At 37.8% G+C, this 18996-nt stretch overlaps 2 protein-coding genes across 3 annotated transcripts; one reads left to right on the top strand and one right to left on the bottom strand.

Moving 5' to 3' along the window:
* Positions 1 to 4439: 4439 nt before the first annotated feature.
* On the top strand, positions 4440 to 12814 carry LOC115009765 (equilibrative nucleoside transporter 2-like). Of its 2 annotated transcripts, none has more exons than XM_029433997.1 (13): positions 4440 to 4585; positions 6009 to 6075; positions 6150 to 6231; positions 6592 to 6743; positions 6835 to 6977; positions 7891 to 8025; positions 9412 to 9509; positions 10013 to 10088; positions 10265 to 10374; positions 10726 to 10834; positions 11134 to 11219; positions 11678 to 11871; positions 12344 to 12814. In XM_029433997.1, exons 2-13 carry the CDS (start codon positions 6035 to 6037, stop codon positions 12453 to 12455), a joined length of 1338 nt encoding a protein of 445 aa, XP_029289857.1. In that variant the 5' UTR covers positions 4440 to 4585; positions 6009 to 6034; the 3' UTR covers positions 12456 to 12814. The 2 variants fall into 2 exon arrangements, with proteins under 2 accessions (XP_029289857.1, XP_029289849.1); XM_029433989.1 differs by having other exon boundaries at positions 4442 to 4585; positions 10262 to 10374.
* Positions 12815 to 15697: 2883 nt separating this feature from the next.
* On the bottom strand, positions 15698 to 18635 carry LOC115014834 (E3 ubiquitin-protein ligase TRIM21-like). Its single transcript, XM_029441924.1, is given in 3 exon segments — positions 15698 to 17460; positions 17462 to 17868; positions 18482 to 18635. Coding segments are annotated over 2 exon segments (1647 nt in total). The 5' UTR covers positions 17867 to 17868; positions 18482 to 18635; the 3' UTR covers positions 15698 to 16218.
* Positions 18636 to 18996: the final 361 nt, after the last annotated feature.

Below are 18996 nucleotides of genomic sequence, written 5' to 3' on the forward strand. Positions count from 1 at the left end.
ACTAATAACCTGAGTTTTATATGATTATTTATTTAAAAAAAGAAACTAAGACATAAAATAGTGCAGAAGTAGAAAAAATAACATACGGTATATAAAATATATATATTAGTGGTAGAAATAATATACGTCAACATATTAGAGTTTCCCCCAATTAATCAGAAGAGTCAATGCAACAGAGAGAAATGACAGAAATCAGCTGTGAACGTGAAAGAACAATCAGTCCCCTCGAAATAAAGTGATAATTAGTGTGAGGACTCTGTGGCAGCTGACAGATGCAGAGTGGTGCTGAATTTAAACTTGTAAATGATTTATTAAGAGATGAAGCAAACAGGTAAACAGGTCTCACTATCATCGCCTGAAGCCTGAACCACGAGGGGACATAAGTGGGTTAAACATCTCTGTGTCTTTGGGCTTATCTCAGGTTCTCTGGCTCACTTTCAAGCGGGGTAGATCAACACGTGACATAACCTACGCTGCACGGCTAACCCGCTCCGAAGCAGGTTAACTTCACACAATAAAAACCTGCCATGAGCCTGACTACTGAGTTCCCCCAGGATCCTGACAAAAGCAGTGGCTTAACAATAAAGCAATATTTACTTCTACAGATTACTGATCCAGACTTCGCATGTGTTTTAAAACAGAGCTTCTAACAAACAACGGGATAGTTTACCAAACTAAATAACTAATGTCGGATTCCCAACACCTTCCAGATTACTGAGATGCTTTTACTCTGGTACTCCATCAGCAGCTCAGAACACGAGAAACACAAAGCGTTGTCTTTATAAGAGTATTAATCATCACAGCTGAACAGGTTGTTTTAGGTCAGCGGACAGAAACAACAATATGTTTTCCATCGTGAGTGAAAAAGCTCCCAGAATGCACCCTGATTATGAGGCTGTGTCAACACAGTATATTGTAAATCATTCATTGGACTGTAAACACTACGGATCTCAGTCCTAACCCAAAATCAAACATACATATTTTTCTTTGTGAGTGTTTTGGTGTGAGTTGCCGAGTCTTGGCGGTATCTGCTGTGGAGATGTTTTCCTTATCTCGAATGTAAGAACTGAATGACACTCAAAGCCCCAAAAAAAGACGTTTGATAAACTTAACGGCAACGTCTCTTTCCAGATATCACGACCTGGTTACTCGAGATAATCCACAGACCTTGTTGTGAGCAGTTTCATGTAGGAACTATTTTATCTCGGCCGAACTACACCCAGCGTTGTTAGGTCCTATTGGGCTATTTCTTTAAGGGTTGCCACAGGTTGAATGTTTTGTCCGAAGTGTATATGGTTTGGCAGGGGCAAATATTTAAGTTCTGACTTTCAGACCTGGCAACCCCGACTACACCGCCAACCGTATCACTAGGAAGCACGAGAGGCTTGTGACAGCGCCAGGTGTAAACATTAATGGCGTCTGAGCTGTAACGTTGGCTAGCTCAGGTGAACTCAGGAGAGCCTTCAGCAACTCACACAAAGATTAAGATTAGATTAATAATAGAACAAGTAAGAGGAGAATGAACTGTCCCTTTAATGTGTTAACATAAAACCTGCCAATAACGTAGTGGTTTATAAACCAGTAAATCAAACTCTTTGTTAAATAACAGTGTTTGCTGACTGACTCCTCCAACCTACCAAACACAGACCAGACGCGCACTGAAGGAGCGCTTCACCAGCCGGGTGTGTTTTCACACCGGCCCCGGCCCACACACACAACTAACCCCGGTCTCTATGACAACAGACCGAGATAAAGGCTGTGGCTGTGAAGTGTCACTGAGCAGCCCGTCAAACTGTCTCCATGACAGGCGGAGGGTGGATGTGTGTGTTGGTTGGAGGGACAATACCATCAGTGCGCACTAATGATTCAATTAAGAGCAGATTAGGGCACGAGTCTGGTCCCATTACTGCTCCATGTAAACAGTTTAACTGTTTAAATCTAAATTAGGACACATCTAAACAGATTATCTAAAATCATCAATCTTTGAAATGAAGCACAACAGATGTAAAACCAAAGATCAATATCATATTAAAATCAATATAATGAAGTTTATTTATTTATTTTACATTTAAAACATTAGGTTCAGGGTTGTCCATCTGCTACTGTGGCTGGTGGATTCCAAAACCTACAAGCCCCTCGATAGATGAGCAATGTTTTTTGGCTGGTTGGTGAAGCCAATCGAGCAGCCGCCTTCTTTTATTACCAGCATTTGGCTGCTGGCTGGTGCTACTTTACAACCCTGATAGGTCATATGATATATTGTAAAAGAGCCAAACAAAGGTTAAAGTACATTGTCATACTTAAAGAACTTAATAATACAAAGTTTTGTCAGTAATGGTCTTAATACAGTTTGGCGATAGTTCAATATTATCATCCAGTGAAATCATATTGTGTTAATATATAATATGATTTATCATAAGAGTATTTTTGGTATAATGATCTGGTGTCACACAATGCATAACAATAAAACTCGGTTTGATTATTTCAAGCGATTTTTGCCATATCGTGATATATTTAATTATAATTAATATATATAATTAATGTTACATTTCATAATAGTTAGCTGAAGAAGGGTGGTCTTTACAGAAGATCTGCAGGAAACAATGTATTCATATTGTGATACTGATTTCAACCATATCGCCCAGCTCTAGGTCAAAGATGGCTGACTCCTTGAACTGCGACCATCACTTCTGCTCCCCCCTCTGCTTTAATCCAGCCAGACCAAACTTTCTCCAGGGTTTAGGTCAACATGTGCGTGTGGAGAAGGGGTTGACGTGTCTATAAGCTTTTAATATGAGTGGACAGTTGGACAAAAAGGGCCAACTTTCAAGTTTTAAATGGGGAACAATAGCAGCGTCTGTGGGGACAGATGCTCTGGTAGGATGGTGCATGCTAATCAGTTTGTGTGGCCGGAACAAAAGAGGCCAGCTGGGCTACACGGAGCGGGACGGACCGGCCTGACAACCACGACCACTGCTTTAGCCCTGCTTAGGTCAACATACTACATATATACATGATGCTAAAAGGTATATAGACATTAAATAATATTTACAAACACCCTGTAAAAACTTAAAATTGTAAATTCAGTACGACACACTTTATACACACACATTATAGATTATAGGACATTCTTTACTTAAGTAAAAGTACTTATACCACATTGTGGAAATGCTCCACTACGACTAAAAGTCCTGCATTAAACACTTTACTTGTAAAAGCACTTTGAGTGGTTGTAAAAGTCTAGGAAATCGCTTTATAAATGCAGTCCATCTACCATTTACTACAGTAAGTATGTAAGTATTATCAGCTAAATGTACTGTCAATGTACCCATTGTGCAGTAAAGCTGTCAGACAATGTAAAAAGCATATTTACCAATGAGATGTAGTATACAGTTGCATTATAGAAAATGTGTACTTAAGTACAGTAACGTTACTTGAGTACTTGTTACTTTATACACATATATAACATTAGCATTATTGTATATATTTTTTTGAAAACTTTTGAAAATAAAAAAACGTTATTTTCCATTTATAACTTGTAATTATGGATGCTTAGATTGAAACAGCATGTAAAAATATTAATAATTAGTCATTTTAAGTTATTAGTTACAACAGCTAGTTAACGTAAATGAACTTTGGCCGGTTAAAGTTCAGGACTAAAAACGTAGCTAGCTTAATATGTCAGTTAACGCTAACTAGCTTGTTGTTTAGCATAATTTAAAAGTTATTAACTTTAATAAAAAATGAAGATAAACAACTTTTTAAACAACAAACTTACCAAAGTTACAGTCGTCCTAAATCATTTTCATCACCCGTGTGTGTCCGCTCCGGTTACCGACGGTGTTAACTGTTTTTGAGCAGAAAAACGTGTTAGCTAGTCGGAAGTCTCCCGGTAGTTTGACAAGTTTTCATCGGCAGAGGACTCTTTAAATTGAACAAAAACTCAGTGAGGTTTGGCTTCGTCTCCGCACTGACCGCACTTCAGCGTAAACTGTACCTACTTCCGGTACGCATTTCAAAATAAAACTGGGCATTTCAAAGGTGATTGATAGAGTAAGGTGATGTGCACAAATTACTTTTATTAAACTGCTAAAAACACAGTTTTTAATAAGTGGTGGAACACGATTTAACTTGAGTTAAAGTACAAATACAACAATGCAGAAATTCTACTGTATATATGTAAACATGCAGAGCAGGACTAACCAGCCTGGCAAGTTAAACTATAAACGTCTTAGCTCCTGGAAAATGGGTCACATCCTTCATGCCAACACTTGGTGTGACACAGTGTCCCTCATCATCTTCTTCCTCATACATAGATAACAGCTCATGCTTTTGACAGATGCATGTTAATGCTTTTTACTCAGAGATCCTGTATTTGCAGAGGTTATAGTAGAGATAGCAGTGTGTTGAGCCATCTAGTGTTAAAGTTGTGAAATCGCAATAAAGTACATGAGGTTTTAGTCCCGGAAGCAGGAGGTCCTTCACATGAATGCGCCTGCACACATCCCGCGCACGGATTCATTCAAACAGGACCTTGACCACCTGTAAGACCCGCGAGAAACCAGAAACCTGCTCCAACGCTCAGGTGAGTTGTACTGCCTTGTACCAGTTTTGCTTAAATCTGGCGATTTTCAAATGGGCTTCTGAATGGTGTATCACATGAAGTGTTATTACACCACGCGACTATAAAGGCGCCATCAATACAGGAAGGCGCGTTAAATACATGTTTCCGGTGAATTAAAAGTTATTTACAGTATTAATAAACACTAGATAGACCTTTCGGCTTCTATAACCAAACACATAGTATGTAATATCCACATTAACCAGCCACATGAGATAAACGTGGCTTTTCTACATTTACATTTCAATTTGTAGAGAATTTGCTCATAAAAGCAGCTGATTTATAATATTAATAATATATTGATATTATACAAACAAGATCTAATATATTATAGAAATCATGTTTGCATGCAGGACATATAGTAGACTAGTCCACGTGTAGTGTTGCCAGATAAGTAGCCTCATTTGTGTTTTTATTTTTGTATATTTGTGTGTGTGTAGGAAAATAATCTATCCTGTCGTATAGTAACATCATTTATATTAGATTAAATTAATTCAATCTTTATTTATATTCGAGATATCATAACAACTTTCTTTTGTCACAGAGTTATGACAGAATAATAATGCAAAAATAAAATGAAAATGTTTTTTGATGGTCATCCGTCGTTGAGGGATTTATGGGAACATAGCCGAACTTTTCGTTGGACCCCAAATGGCACGAAAAGTATCCCCAAATTATCACAACCCCTCCCAAACGATATTACCCGCCACGTTTATTAAAAAGTATGCGGAAACCTGCCCAATCTGGCAACACGCCTGGTGGGGTTTACCGTATGTGACGATGATGGAACCAGATGAGTCACAACATCCACACACACACACACACACACACACACTGCACACACAGCGAGTGGATGTGTGTCCTCCAATACAAGTCTGCATTCAGAAGTTTACTAAAGTCAAAGTACAGAAGCATTATCAGAGAAATGTCATTAAATAATTACAAAAAATACAATATGATGCTTTGTTACACATTATTATCAGCTGATTAAAACACTGCTTATACATCAGTAATAATAATAATAATAATAATAATAATATAAAACTCTGAAAATCTGCAAAATGAGTCATTTTACTTTATGGTAATTTAAGAATAAATTCCTAACTATACTTCTGTAGGAAAAATAGAAATAAATACAGGAACTTGTACAATGAATTAGTTTTACGTTGTGGTATTGTTACTTGTACTAAAGTAAAAGTATCTGAATACTTACTAACACTGCAATACGATGCATTGTTACAGATTAAACTGTCTGTATTTCTAAGTAATTAAAATCAGCTGATGCACTGCTTATACATCAGTAATAATAATAATAATAATAAACTGTAAAGCTCTGTAAGTCTGCAAAATTAGAGTTTGCTTATTTTGAGGCTTCTCTTGACTTTAGTGCGGAAGCGTGACAGAAGCAACAGGATGTGGAACGAGAAGAAACAGACGAGTCCACCTGCCGACAGGTGAGTTTGATGTTTTGTTCTGAAGATTTTGTTTCTTATGTTCAGGTCGTGAAAGTGTTTTCTTGTTTCCGCAGCGGCCGGGCTGTAGGCTTCATCATCTTTTTCCTCGGGGTGGGAACTCTGCTGCCGTGGAACTTCTTCATGACGGCCTCTCAGGTTCCCACACCTTCTTCTTCTTCATGATCAAAAGACTTATTTATTGTCCTTTATCGTGTTTATTTTATTCTGCACTCAATAACAATCAAACTGTTGTTGGTTTATTTATTTTAAGAAAGGTTTTTATCTGATAAAATATATATAATATTTATTTATTTAAGAAGAAAGTGCAAATATAAAATACATTACTATCAAATATAAAGATTTAAAACAAATATTTAAACAACTGTTTCTGTAAATAAGAAAACAAGAGAGACACTTTGTTTGTTTACTTTAACGATGAATCGATTCTAATGGAACCTTCTTATGTTATTTAATACAAAGACGTTGAATGTTTCTTCTTCTTTGTTCCTCTTAAAGTATTTCAACCAGCGCCTCACAGCAGCAAACGTCACCGCCAACGGCACGTCGGGCGTGACAACGGAAGACTACAACTATGACAGCTGGATGGCGTTGCTTTCCCAGCTGCCCCTGCTGCTGTTCACGCTGCTCAACTCGTTCCTGTATCAGTGGTAAGTGAACGACACGGCAGCGTTGTGTACGTGCGGAGGACTCGTGGACGTGAATAAACTGGATTTGAATATTTCCCCTCTCGTCTCTCAGCAGAGTGACGCCGCGTCTCCGCGTGGCCCTCAGCTTCATCGCCATCCTCCTGCTCTTCTCCCTCACTGCCGCGCTGGTCCGGGTCGACATGCTGCCAGACACCTTCTTCTCCGTCACCATGGCAACCATCTGGTTCATCAACAGTAGGTCCACACACACACACACACATACACACACACACATTTAAGGGATGAAAGACAACTGGACAAATGAAAACAAACTAAAGTAAAGACCTAATTAATTGTTAATGAGTTAATTGATTGATGATCCCGCTCGGTGGTAATTAAGAGCAGTTACCAACTACATCTCTTCTTTCTACTTCAGTTACTTTCTAATTAAAATAATTAGTTAAAAAACTAATTATGAAATATTGTTATATGTTAAGCTTCCCAAAAGTATTCGAAGTAATCACATTATCTCCTCTTTCACCTGCTGCAGCATGAAAGTGATGAACACATTAATGCATCAATAATTATAATATATAAATCTGAAACAGTACGTTTGTACTTTAACTCGATTAATCTGAAGTTGAAGGACATATATAAAAAGATATATGAATACTTAAATATCTGAACTGTGTTTACTGAAGGTGATTCCTGAAGGATCAGAGCTACAGCGATGTGTTCATCAGGACAGTTTATGCGTCACGGTTTAATGATGCAGCTGTTGTGAGAAATATTTAATACTTTAACAATATTTTAACAAAATAACTTTATTCAAATGAATCAATAATTATTATTTTATTGCCTAAATATGCTGAAAATAAGTGTTCTTTTATTTATTTTATTTAATATATGTTGTATTTTATCCCTATATTATAACTTCTTTTATGTCTTGAGTTCTAATTTTACTTGCATGATTTTATTTTTATACATATTTAATGAACATTGTTTGTCCACTGCCTTCTCTAATTCTTGTGCATATGATCATAAATTATAGTAATCTGACTGGAATAATGTGAAAAGTATCTTGGAATTAAGCAGTGTGTGTGTGTGTGTGTGTGTGTGTGTGTGTGTGTGTGTGTGTGTGTGTGTGTGTGTGTGTGTGTGTGTGTAGTGTTCAGTGCAGTGCTGCAGAGCTCTCTGTTCGGGGAGGTCGGCCTGTTTCCTCCGCGGTACAGCACTCTGTTCATGAGCGGTCAGGGTCTGGCCGGGCTCTTTGCTGCACTCGCGATGCTCGTCTCCATCTCAAGTAAGTAACAACTAAACTAACCGACAGTAATAATATAATGCTTCTATAATACAATATATAATAAGATTTAATGCTTAACATGAACACCAGAAATATACTTCTACTGTCAAGGGAGACAAACTTCATGCAGACGTCTTACTCAATTCTAAAAATCAATAAATAGTGAAACAACTTTGTAGGTTTCGAGATCTCAATCGGTGTTACAATAACTTTTTACTATATATAAATATACACACATATATACACATATATGTATATATATATGTGTGTATATATATATATATATGTGTATATTTATATATATATAAATATATATGTGTATATATAAATATATATGTGTATATATATATATATATGTGTGTATATATATATATATGTGTATATTTATATATATATATAAATATATATGTGTATATATAAATATATATGTATATATATATATATATATATATATATATATATATATATATATATACACATACACATATATAGTAAAAAGTTATTATTATTGTTTATTTATTGGTGTTCTTTTATCCTTTTCTTTTGTTTATTTTCTTGTGTCCTCACATTTGAATAATAAAGTTGTATATACTAAATAAATACAAAACCTTTTAGAGCATCTAATTATTATTTCAATCATTTTGGCAATTAATCGATTAATCTCTATAAAGTGTCAGATAATAAAAAATACCTGTGGACCCTCTTGTCCACAGTCAGGGATAATTATGACAGAGAGGAGGTGTAGTGTCACACACACGCTTTATTCTCACACAGGTATGGTTATACACAGGCAGCTGACAGGTCGCTCTCCTGTCGGTCGCTCTGCTCCGCTGCTCTCCAGGCTGCGCTGCGTCGTGGCTGCAGAAGCGTCTCCGTCTAATCTCGAACCCAGCCTACTGCAAGAGAACAGAACCAGGCCATCACCGTGCATTTATTATGTGACTGATTACCTGATTCCGTTCAGCTGTCTGGCCTCCAGCTGGGACACTCCTGTCTCTCCCCAGCAGCCGGCGCCCTAACCCCACCCCACTGCCACAATACCCAAAACTAATTCTCACATTTGAGAAACAACCAGCGAAACTTTGACTTTTGTTCTTAAACAACGAAGATTAATGATCTAAATATCTTTTAGATTGACGAATCGATTTATTGACGAATTGTTTGAGCTTTAAAACTTTTATAAAACAGTTTAGATCTGACAGATGATATTAAATATAAACCTTTTACAGTGTAAAAATAAAACTACTGTTTGTAAATGACCTAAAACACAATACCAACAAAACTGTAATAATATATAATATATATAATATAGCACAATGTGTCGTGAAAGAGTTTTAAATAAAAACCCTGAGGTTGTAAATGAAGCTGAAGTCTCTCGCTCGGCAGGTAACGCAGATCAAAGCTCGGCGGCGTTGGGATACTTCATCACTCCCTGTGTGGCCACTCTGGGGACTCTGCTGTGTTACCTGCTGCTGCCACACCTGGTGAGGACACACACACACACACACACACACACACACACACACACTGGATATTAAATACATTCATCTCTGATCCTGAACTGTATTAGTAACTCCAGCTGTTCACCTCGTTTTCACTCCTTTATATTATTTATTATTTTATTTATTCATTAATTCTCAGGGACAATGAACATCGATCAACGTCTCGCTAAATGAGCCAGTGTTCGCCAACAAGATCATTTTTAACTCTTGTCCCTCAGTTATTATTCTTTGATTTATTTTTAGTTAATTAAAAGTCTTCCTTTTATTGTTATTTATTACAATTTTAATATAATTGTCCCTTCTGCCAATGCTACAAATAAAATGATGAATATCAGCCTGAATAATTAAAGGAACTACATTAATTACTTTACACACACACATATATATATATATATATATATATATATATATATATATATATATATATATATGTCTCTGTACAACCCACAGTATGATATCCTGACGCTGTCGACTCTCCTCTGCAGGAATTTGCTCACTTTTACCTGAACAGGAGAAGCGCTGACAGCGTGGAGGCGACGCAGGAACTCCTCAGCAGCACAGGTCGGTCCGATGTCTGTGACGTGTGTTCTTATCTTATTCTTATTTTACAGCTGATACAAGTCAAAGGTTCAGGACCGGCTTTCACCAGCTCTCCATAAATTCATTTCTGAATCTGAATCAGTTCGGGTGCTCACATTATTCAATGTGATACAACTTTATTTATTTCCTTTTAGAAGACAAGAAAGGCTTAAACAACAACGCTAAAGACCACGAGGCCAACGGGAAGTTCATCAGAGAGCAAGACGACAATCAGGAGCGCTCGTCCGTCCTGGATGTTTTCAAAAAGGTCAACGACTTCTCCGATTTATTATATTTAATAAATATTTGTCCAGGTGTGGACATAGCAGAGGTGTCTTAGCATTTTAGATTATGGTGGATTAATTAAAAATGGTGGAGTTGTTTCTCCTGCTTCGGTACAGCACAGGTCATCTGGGCTTCTTTCTGACTGTAAAGACTCCTGTTGCATAAATAACCAACACATATGCACTTTAATGTTGTATTCCATATATGAATAAATGTCCGTCCCCCCCCCCCCCAATCCTTACCCTTAATCTCATAGTTATTGCACGTGAGCCTTTTAGCATTTCACTGCAAACATTGAGAATATGAGTTTATATGAAATGTTCGTGTCCTGCAGATCTGGCTGATGGCTGCGTGTGTGACGTGTGTGTTTGCCGTCACCCTGTCAGTGTTTCCTGTGATCACAGTCCGGGTTCAGACCGTCTACACGGACATCCCCGCCTGGGGTGAGACGTCACATCCTTCTCTGCGTTCATGTTGGGGACACCAACCATGTCTTTTATCGCCTTTTACATTTTTCTTTTTTAGACATAAAAGACAGATTTTTAAGATACTATACCTCAACTACATAAACACACACACACACACACACACACACACCTACACACACACACACACACACACACACACACACACCTGCCTATACGTAAATAAAACCTCATTGTAAAAGGTTCTCGATTCTCTTTTTGTTTTTGGAAGTGTTTTATATCGTCCAGCTGCTCAGTCCTGCTCTCATCTCTTTCAGACAAAGTGTTCACCTGCGTTTGTTGCTTCATCGTTTTCAACACCATGGACCTGGTCGGCCGCGGCGCCCCGTCTCTCGTCCAATGGGTGAGGCTGCTGCTCAGTGGTGGAGGAAGTACTCAGAAGTAAAAGTACTACAAGTGTAGAAATACAAGTAAAAGTCCTGCATTCAAAATGTGACTAAAGTAAAATTACAAAAGAATTAGCATCTAAATATACTTAAACGTAAAAGTACTATTTCAGAATAATGTATATTATTATTATTATTATTATTATTAATAATATAATAACCTATTATTAAAATAACCTATAATAATTGATCATAATTGATTTGTTGGTTATATTTTGTATTAAAGAGTTCACTGCATGTTTTTTATTTTTATTATTTTATTCTGCAGTTTTCATAGAAGTCATAAAATAGAAATACTCAAGTAATACTTTATACTTTAATACTGTAATTGTAAATGCACTTTCCACCACCACTGCTGCTGCTTAAATGTTTCCGTGGTCACATGACCGCCTCCTAAATGTCGATGTTTGTGCAGCCTTCGAAGGAGAGTCGTCTGTTTCCCGTCGCCGTGTTGTCTCGTCTGGTCTTCGTCCCTCTGCTGATGATATGTAACGTCCAGAACTCCAGACTCACCGTCTTCAGGCACGACGGCGCCTTCGTCACCATCATGGCCCTCTTCTCCTTCAGCAACGGATACCTGGCGAGCCTCTGCATGGCCTACGCTCCACAGTGAGTCACACACACTCAGAACAACAATGCAACATACTTAAGAAACAAAGTAGTGCAAGAGACATAATGGTGCAAGTAACATGCAGGAATAAGATCAAACAGAATGCAATATTTAAAGTCCTGCACACTAATAATATGTTATATGTGGAGTAAACAGATGTGTGTGCTGTTGACATGTAAGTAGTGACACCACTGTACTTAGATTACATTTTTACATTTCCTGCTACTTTCTACTTTACTCCACTACATCAGAGGAAATATCGTTTTACTCCATCACAGGTAACTTTGAATAATAATACAAAAGATAATGTGATATTATAGGTAAAGATGAAACTTTATTGATTCCTTGGTGAAAACATTAAAGTTAAAATTATAATCCAATAATAAAATATTATTATTATATATAAGTGGGCGTTAGTTTCTCTCTACGTTAATGAGTGTGGACATGTTGTGACGGTGTTCTCTCCGTCAGGTTGGTGCGCTGTAAAGACTGCGAGACCGCCGGCTCGCTGATGACCTTCTTCCTGGTTCTGGGTCTGGCACTGGGAGCGTCTTTCTCCTTCCTGCTGGGAAAACTGGTTTAGACAACGGGGACGCGTTGAACACGGAAGAGATCAGAGAAGAAGAAGAAGAAGAAGAAGAAGAAGAAGAAAAAGAAGAAGAAGAAGAAGAAGAAGCAGAAGAAGCAGAAGAAGAAAAAGAAGTAGAAGAAAAAGAAGCAGAAGAAGAAAAAGAAGCAGAAGAAGAAGAAGAAGAAGAAGAAGAAGAAGAAGAAGGTAACTTCTGGCAAAAAGTTAAAAAGCTTTTAACCCTCCTGAAGAAGGCGGTTTGTGCCGCTACGTGTGGGTTGTAACCCAGATCTATATATATATATATATATATATATATATATATATATATATACAAACACAATAATATATATAATATTAATAATAATAATATAAACACAATAATATATATTTATATATATATATAATATTAATAAAAATATCAATACAATAATAATAAGTATAATATGTATATACACAAGTGTAATAATACAAATAAATATATATATATATAAATAAATATTAATAAAATAATATACATTAAATAAGCGGTTAGGTCAATGTTAAACCAAAAGGAAATGCAAAAGCACTAAACGATTTAACTTGGAGGCTCAGATCTACCTGTACAAGCATTGTCTGTTTTTAGTATTTCACCATCTCACTAAAAGCTTTTGTACTTTGGACATTTCTTCTTTTTGAAGTGTTTGCAGCTGCTTCACTGCCGACCTTTTATTCTTTGAAGACCACGAGAGGTTTACGGGTTAACTAAACATATTGATGTTTTGTTTTATGTCACTATTAAAAGGACTTCAGAGTGCACGTTGATCACTCAACTTATGTTTTCTTTTTTCATGTGTAATTTATCTTTTAATGTACAGAATGTATTTTTACTGGGTTTTGATAAAGAATGTTTTTTTAGATATTATTGTATTTTTTTGTCATAATGCTGTTTTTTTATAACTGAAGACATTTTAATGTTTTGCTTATTTATATGTTTTTATCTGTCTTTACATTTTTTTTTATATAAACTGAAAAGTAATTTTCTGTTTGCTTTCATCGTGAAAAACTTCGAACATGAATAAAAAATGATTCAATATTTGAAATGAGAAATGTATTTTTACTTTTCAAGCGTGGAGTCTCTGTTTCCTCTTCCTCCAGCTCAGCCCTTCCCTCTGACCTCCTGCTTCCTCCCATTCTTTCTCTCTTCACGGAAAATGAAGAGGAAAGTTGCGACAAGAAGTTTCACATTGAAAATTAAATTAAATTCCAAACCAAAGATCGAGACGCTGGAGGTGAGAGTTTAGTGGACTCTTTATTCTTTTCTTGGTTTCTGGACCTAAAATTAAGTTTTTGTACAAACTGATACTTACACTTGTTATATTACTGATGAAGTAGAGCTGACTTCAACACAAGTACAAGTCCTGCATTAAAAACCTTTAACATGTAGTTAAAGTACGTGCAGTGAGATGTTCCCTGTGAGGTTCAGTACATGTGATGCTTCTGGATTAATATTCCTGCTGCATTAATGTGTGTGTTGTGTGTTACTGCTGTACATGTTTAAGGTTGTTCTAATGTTCCCTCCTTTACATCCTGTTGGTAGTGTAATCTCCATCAATGCATCATATTCTATAAGATCATCATATGTTTGTAGCGTCTCTGTCCTGTGAGAACCACGTGTCTCTAAAAAGTCTACTTTTCATGAGCTCCTCACAAAAACAGCCTGTTTTCAGCTTTGTGACGATGCATTTACAGCTGATCCAAGAGGCTTTTTAAACACTTTATTTATCTGGAGGAGGAGGAGAATCTTCTCAACACATAAAGGAACACTTCATCACACAGTGTATCACAAACACTCCACACATCTGGAGATACAGGCTTCACACTGGACAGGGAGGGGAACTGTGACCAGTAACTGAAGCTGTCAATATTTTGCTCTGAGATGTAGCGGAGTAGAAGGATACTCTGGTTAATACAAGTACCTTGAAGCTGTACTTTAACGTACCACTGATCATACCTTTAACAGTACACAGTGTAATCCCCAAACTCTGCATCTTCATCCTCCTTTAACTCTTTCATGTTTGTTTCTGCTCCTGCAGCGTATCGTGAGTGCACAGAGTCTGAGCGAGGACGATATAGAATGAGATGCTCGAGAGGAAACGACCCCCCCTCCTCCTCCTCCTCCTCTTCCTCATGTAGACCCCTCCTTCCATGACGACCTGCCAACGCCTCGGCCTCCATCACTCCGGCCGACGTCCATCACTTACCATCAAGGTGTCCTTTAGGGAATTAGTTTTTTATTCCTGGTTTATCGATGACAGTAGTTTGTTTTTTTACTTAAATGACCCGTTTTGGGGTATTTAGAGTTTCTTGATCATAACGGCCTGAGAAACACGAGAGCCCGCCCCCCCCCCCTTCCACCATCATTAGTTACGTACTGATTAACTGGACGGGGGGTTAACATGAATCCGCTCCTTCCTTCAGGGTGGTGTCGCACACACCCCAGGTGTACTGTCTGACAGGTCTGTTCATTATATCAGTCGTAGAAAGTTACGCTCTGCAAAGTATTTATTGTTTTCGTTATCAGTCGTCTTTCTGTTCAGTCTCGACTCGGAAACACTTTTTAAAAAGTGAAGAAATGTTTTGTTCTTTTTAAAGTGGACGACCCTCTTTAGGAAAGTACAATAAAACATGTGAACAAACGATGAAGTTGTTTTGTGAGTTTCATTGTGTTTTAAATAAAGTGCATCTGTTTAAAGTGAAGCGGCAGCAGGAGGTTAGCCTAGCTTAGCATAAAGACTGGAAGCAGGGGGAAACTGCTAGCTGTGTGTGAAGTTCATAAACACACCTAAAGCTCACTTATTAACACACTGTAGTTTTAGTGTACACACACACAGAAATGTAAACACTACACTTTGTGTGTCTGTTGGCTTCAAGTGAATGTTTGAATGTTTGGCTGAAGATGAATCTAATGTCTTTGATCTCATTTAATGTATAAAGTAACTAAGTACATCGACTCAAGTGCAATTCATTGACTGCTTTAAATACTTTCCAAATTAAAAGACCAAATAATAACTTGTATAATTAGCTCCAACATTAATATAATACTGCAGCATTAATGTCGAGTACTTTCACTTATAGTATTTGTTGCTACGTTTGAGCTTTTACTTGTAACAAAGTGTTTTTACTGTGATATTGCTCCTTTTATTTAAGTAAAGAATGTGAGTACTTGATTTGCATTTAGACACTGAAGATTTACACAGTTTTGTAAAATTCTGCCACAAAATTAAAGAATTTCTTTATTCATTTAACACAATAACAGGAACACTGAACAATATAATCCAATGAAACCTTATGCCTTACTCTTAATAGAAGCCTTATGACATTGAAATATTCAGCAATATGTTTCTGTGGATGCACATCAAAAAGAAGAATTAAACGATAAACTTTGATTTTGAGTAATTTTGCTAAAATGCTGCAAACTGCAACTTGACATATTTGTGGTTATTATAAACAGTGATTCCTTATGGAAGTGAAAATAATCTTTATCAGAGGTTTACATTGATATTCTGCACGTAACGTGTGTCATGATGCAGGGTTGAAAAGATCAATGCATCAATTTATAGTGTCGACAATGTAAAGGATGCACATAATAAAATAAATCTTAACAATGAAATGTAACTTAATCAACACAGTAAACGGATTCTGTAGAACATAAGATGTAAACTACAGTGTTACCTCTAAATATCTACGTTTATTCCCTTGAATAGAATTAAATCAATACATGAAATAACGTAAGTGATTAGTCGACTCTGACAGAAGAGATGATTAAAGGTGCAGAGTTTGTACCACCATCATTCAGACCCAGGTAGAAGAATGGGAAGAGTTTCTCAGTGAAGGAGCAGCCAGTAAAGGAGTAGATGAGAGCTGCAGCATCTACGTCATAAAAGGAGACCAGACCCTCCTGATAATCCACAAACACCCCCACCTTCTGAGGCTGAGACTTCAGAGAGAGAAGGACTGAAGAGTCATCAAGAGCTTCGTACACATTTATATCTCTCAACCATATAGTCCAGTAACCAAACTCAGGGTCCAGTGTGACAGGTTCCTTCCTGTGGATCGACTCTGTGGCCACTCCTAAGCTCCAGTAAGTCTTCCCTTTGACTTGAACCTCAAAGTAAAATCTACCAGAAGAGAAACTCTGCTTTCCTAAAACACAAGCACAGTCAGAAAACCTCTTTGGGTTGTCTGGGAGATTCTTCTTCACATCACCATGACTCACTTGTTTCTCATCATCAGACAGAATTAAATAAGGATATGCTGTATCAGCATCAAGAGTCACATCCACTGCATACTTCTGGACCCTCTTCAGCTCAGCTTCAAGCAGCTTCTTCATCTCTTGACTGAGTGTCTCCTCCAGCTGAGCCACAGCTCTCACCACAGTCCCCTCATATGATGGTGGGGGGACCCTGACCTTTGTCCAGTCCTTGGTGGGTGGTTGGTGATGGATGTTTAGGGACTGGAAACTCTGGAGAAGATGGAGTTGGTCTTCAGACTGTGAGAGGTGTTCCACCTCAGTCCTTCTCTTCATCAGCTCATAGATTTCCTGTTCCAGCTCTTTGATGAAAGCTTCGGCCTGTTTTTCTGTTGTTTTCTGCTTCTCCTTGATCGTGTTGATGAGCTCCTCCAGTCCTCTCTCAACAGACTCCTTAAGAGCAGTGAAGACCTGAACACCTTCTGCCACCTCTCTGTCTGCATCTTTGTTACTGAGGTCGACAGAGTGTTTGATCTCCTGAATCTTCAGTCGTCTCTTCTGGATCATCTGCTGAACATTAACCTCTGTCTTCCCCAGCTCGGCCTTCTTTCCTTCATATCCTTCTTTCAGAGGAACAACATCATGCATCTTGTGGTCTAAAACAGTGCAGAGCATGCAGACACATGTCTGGTCGGTCTTACAGAACAGCTCCAGAGGTTTATCGTGCTTCGTACACATCCTGTCTTCCAGATTCTCCACAGGGTCGATCAGCTGATGTCTTTTCAGGCCTTGACGCTGTGAGATGAGGCTCCAGGTGAGTCTCACAGTAGGAGGTCAGACACACCAGACAGGACTTCAGAGCCTTCACTTTGGTTCCAGTGCAGACGTCACAGGGAACTTCTCCTGGTTTATCAACTTGTTTCTCTGACCTGCTGCTGCTGGTTTTCTGTTGCTCTGACTCTCTGAACTGAACAACCATCTCAGAGATGAAAGTGTTGACATGGAGCTCAGGTCTTGTGTTGAAAACCTTTTTACACATCGGACACAGACACTGGTCATTAGTATTCCAGTGTGCATTGATACAGTTTTTGCAGAAGTTGTGTCCACATGGTGTACTGACTGGATCAGTGAACACATCCAGACAGATGGAGCACAGGAACTGGTCTTCAGATTGCAGATAGTTTGCAGCAGCCATATCTGCACATGTAGTGTGGAAGAAAAAAATACTTTATTCAAAAACAGTTTTAATTATTTGAATAGAAAGAAAGAAGTCTGATTGCTGTTATTTTTTAATATCACCTTTTGCAACGTATTTTTGAATCATATGCTTTGTTTTAACTTGCACCACGCCGAGCTGTGAGAAACTGCGAGCATTTAACTCGTGCTGCCTTAACTTAACATCCTGTTGTGTAAACCAATTGTTATTAGAGAATATCACTGCTAACAAAGCTCTGCTTACTTGATGATGATAATGTTTCTTTAGCTGCTTCATCTTAAAAGCCTCCGGCTGGTTCTCTTATGGAAAGCTTTTAATGTGAAACAGCTACAGGAAACAGGAAGCAGTATGTAGGAAGTGATCAGTGTCAGTAAGAATGTCAGGAAAGCAGAAGTGACTCAGTAACAATTTACTAAAGTCCTGAGAAGTGACAGAGAGATTGTTTAAAGCTATTAAAGTGGGATACTGTATCGTGGCTCTCTGGACAAACATTAGTTATATAATTATATACCTTCCCGAGTTTAAAGTGAAAGAGTAGAGCTGAAGTTGTGAATCCTGCTTGTTGAAAGTGTAAATATGATCAGCTGTACTCACCAGTGTTTGGCAGAGACTCTGCTGTGTTGTTGACAAAGATCTGATGACTTCAGTTTGTTTTAGAGAGAAACTGAGACTTGTCTCGACTGCAGCGTGGCTCCACTCTGACAAACTTTACTTTCACTTCTGCAGTGTGAGTGAAGCTCTCCTTCCTCCTGTGTTGCTCCTCCTCCTGCAGCTGTTTGTCAGGTGTTGTTTCCTCATGTTTAGACATGACTTTAGTGACGTTACAAGAATGTTTCTGGTTGAACGTGAGGTGTCTATGGAAGCCTATTTCCGCCAGTAAAAAAAATAATAATCTCAATGGAAAGTCATAATTATGAGATAAAAAAGTCTCATAATAACAATAATCTTCTTCACTCTTTCTCTCTGATTGGCTTGTTCCTGCCACACATCCATGGAGGGAGACATGGATGATTCCAAAGACAGCTCCAGAGAGAGAGGTAAGGTGTCATCAAGACTGGAGTACTCCATCTGAGAAATGCTTCCTGTGTGTAACGTCACGATACCACTAT

This window comes from Cottoperca gobio, chromosome 1 (genome assembly GCF_900634415.1).
Source record: "Cottoperca gobio chromosome 1, fCotGob3.1, whole genome shotgun sequence".
In the NCBI taxonomy this organism is placed as follows: Eukaryota; Metazoa; Chordata; class Actinopteri; order Perciformes; family Bovichtidae; genus Cottoperca; species Cottoperca gobio.

What these genes read in the sequence shown, in the direction of transcription:
- LOC115009765 (XM_029433989.1), top strand. Translation starts at nt 6,035, where the DNA reads ATGTGGAACGAGAAGAAACAGACGAGTCCACCTGCCGACAG. An exon ending in ACCTGCTGCTGCCACACCTG is followed by an intron (nt 9,510 to 10,012) that starts GTGAGGACACAC and finishes TCTCCTCTGCAG; the next exon opens with GAATTTGCTCACTTTTACCT. An exon ending in CCCCGTCTCTCGTCCAATGG is followed by an intron (nt 11,220 to 11,677) that starts GTGAGGCTGCTG and finishes ATGTTTGTGCAG; the next exon opens with CCTTCGAAGGAGAGTCGTCT.